General features: G+C 45.8%; 1 protein-coding gene across 3 annotated transcripts in view; it reads left to right on the top strand.

Moving 5' to 3' along the window:
• The window catches only part of CDK6 (cyclin dependent kinase 6), a 248,447-nt gene that overhangs the window by 232,647 nt on the left and 14,640 nt on the right, over nucleotides 1-1,160 (top strand). For all 3 annotated transcript variants that reach the window (XM_055589718.1, XM_055589717.1, XM_055589719.1), the window contains exon 6: nucleotides 116-166. In XM_055589718.1, the coding sequence (XP_055445693.1) occupies nucleotides 116-166 (51 nt within the window). The remainder of the gene's footprint in view (nucleotides 1-115; nucleotides 167-1,160) is intronic.

The raw sequence follows: 1,160 nt of genomic DNA, 5'->3' as shown, positions 1-1,160 counted from the left end.
GTTACTTATTCCCCACCCAAAGAATATGTTGATTTCTGTTAAATAATCATCAGGACAAACTGGACTGAAATGTAACCGGAGAAAATTCCTTGTTTAACGTGTGTCTTTCTTTCAGGCCACTTTTTCGTGGAAGTTCAGATGTCGACCAACTAGGAAAAATCTTGGAGTAAGTAGTACCTGTGATTTTACATCCGTGTCTGTAGCGTTAGAACATTTACGGTGACCTTCCTCTGACGTTCATATAATACGTTTTATCTCTTGTCTCTCCTACCCCAAGCTGCTGCTGCAGACAGTGTTACTATTTGTGTGGTGAGTGGGGATGTGGTAGACGTGCCGTTTCATGCAGAGCCCGTCACGACGTGTGGCCTGACTGCTCTGCCCTGGAAGCCTGTGTGTTGCTTGTGTGGCTCCTTTGGCAGCTCCCCTTTGCTTGGCTGAGCTCCCGTTCTTTAGTTCTGTTGTGTTGTCTGCTTGGGGTCTTTTCAGATGCTTCCACCATCAGAGGGTGGGGCGCTCAGTGGCCTGGTAACCCATCCTTATTCACTAGGCTTCATGTCCCCATTGAACATCCTGTAATCAGCCAGGTTGGCTTTGCATTGTTTGGTTTTGTCTTCCTGGGCAAAGGATGGTCTGCTACTCAATTGACTTCTCTTTGGAACACTGAAAAAGGAAATGAGAATCCTAGGTTCCATCCCTCTGTCTGTGGCTAAAGAGCTATGCAGCCTTGAGAAGGTCACTCCGAACACTGTGTAGAGGACTCACCTGGTGCCCAGTGTCACATAATAAGCGCTTGTAAGAATGCCAGCTCTTCCTGTAATTCATCATTAGTTGCTTCATCTTTTTGTTCTTCTTCGCCTGAGAAGTGACTTAGAGGTCCTTCCTTGTGCTCAAATTCTTTGGTTCCAGTTGTCTGTGATGTAGCTCCTTGATGATTTTCAGAGTTGCATTAAGTGTTTGCGTGTTTGTGCATGTGAGGCTGTGGATGCTTCTGTGTGTCTAGAATGTGAAGAAGAGGCTTTTCTTCTCACAGAGCATGCAATAGGGCATCCTTTGCCAAGCTCCATCAGGACCGGAGTGGCAAGAAAAGAAATGGGAGTTCTAGAGCCAAAAATGGTACATTGGTCTGTACCGTTTGATAGGAATCCCCATGATTATTATGA

The sequence above is a fragment of the Bubalus kerabau genome, chromosome 8, assembly GCF_029407905.1.
Source record: "Bubalus kerabau isolate K-KA32 ecotype Philippines breed swamp buffalo chromosome 8, PCC_UOA_SB_1v2, whole genome shotgun sequence".
In the NCBI taxonomy this organism is placed as follows: Eukaryota; Metazoa; Chordata; class Mammalia; order Artiodactyla; family Bovidae; genus Bubalus; species Bubalus kerabau.
The sequence above is the reverse complement of the archived record's forward strand: the minus strand, read 5'-3'. Positions and strand labels throughout refer to the sequence as shown.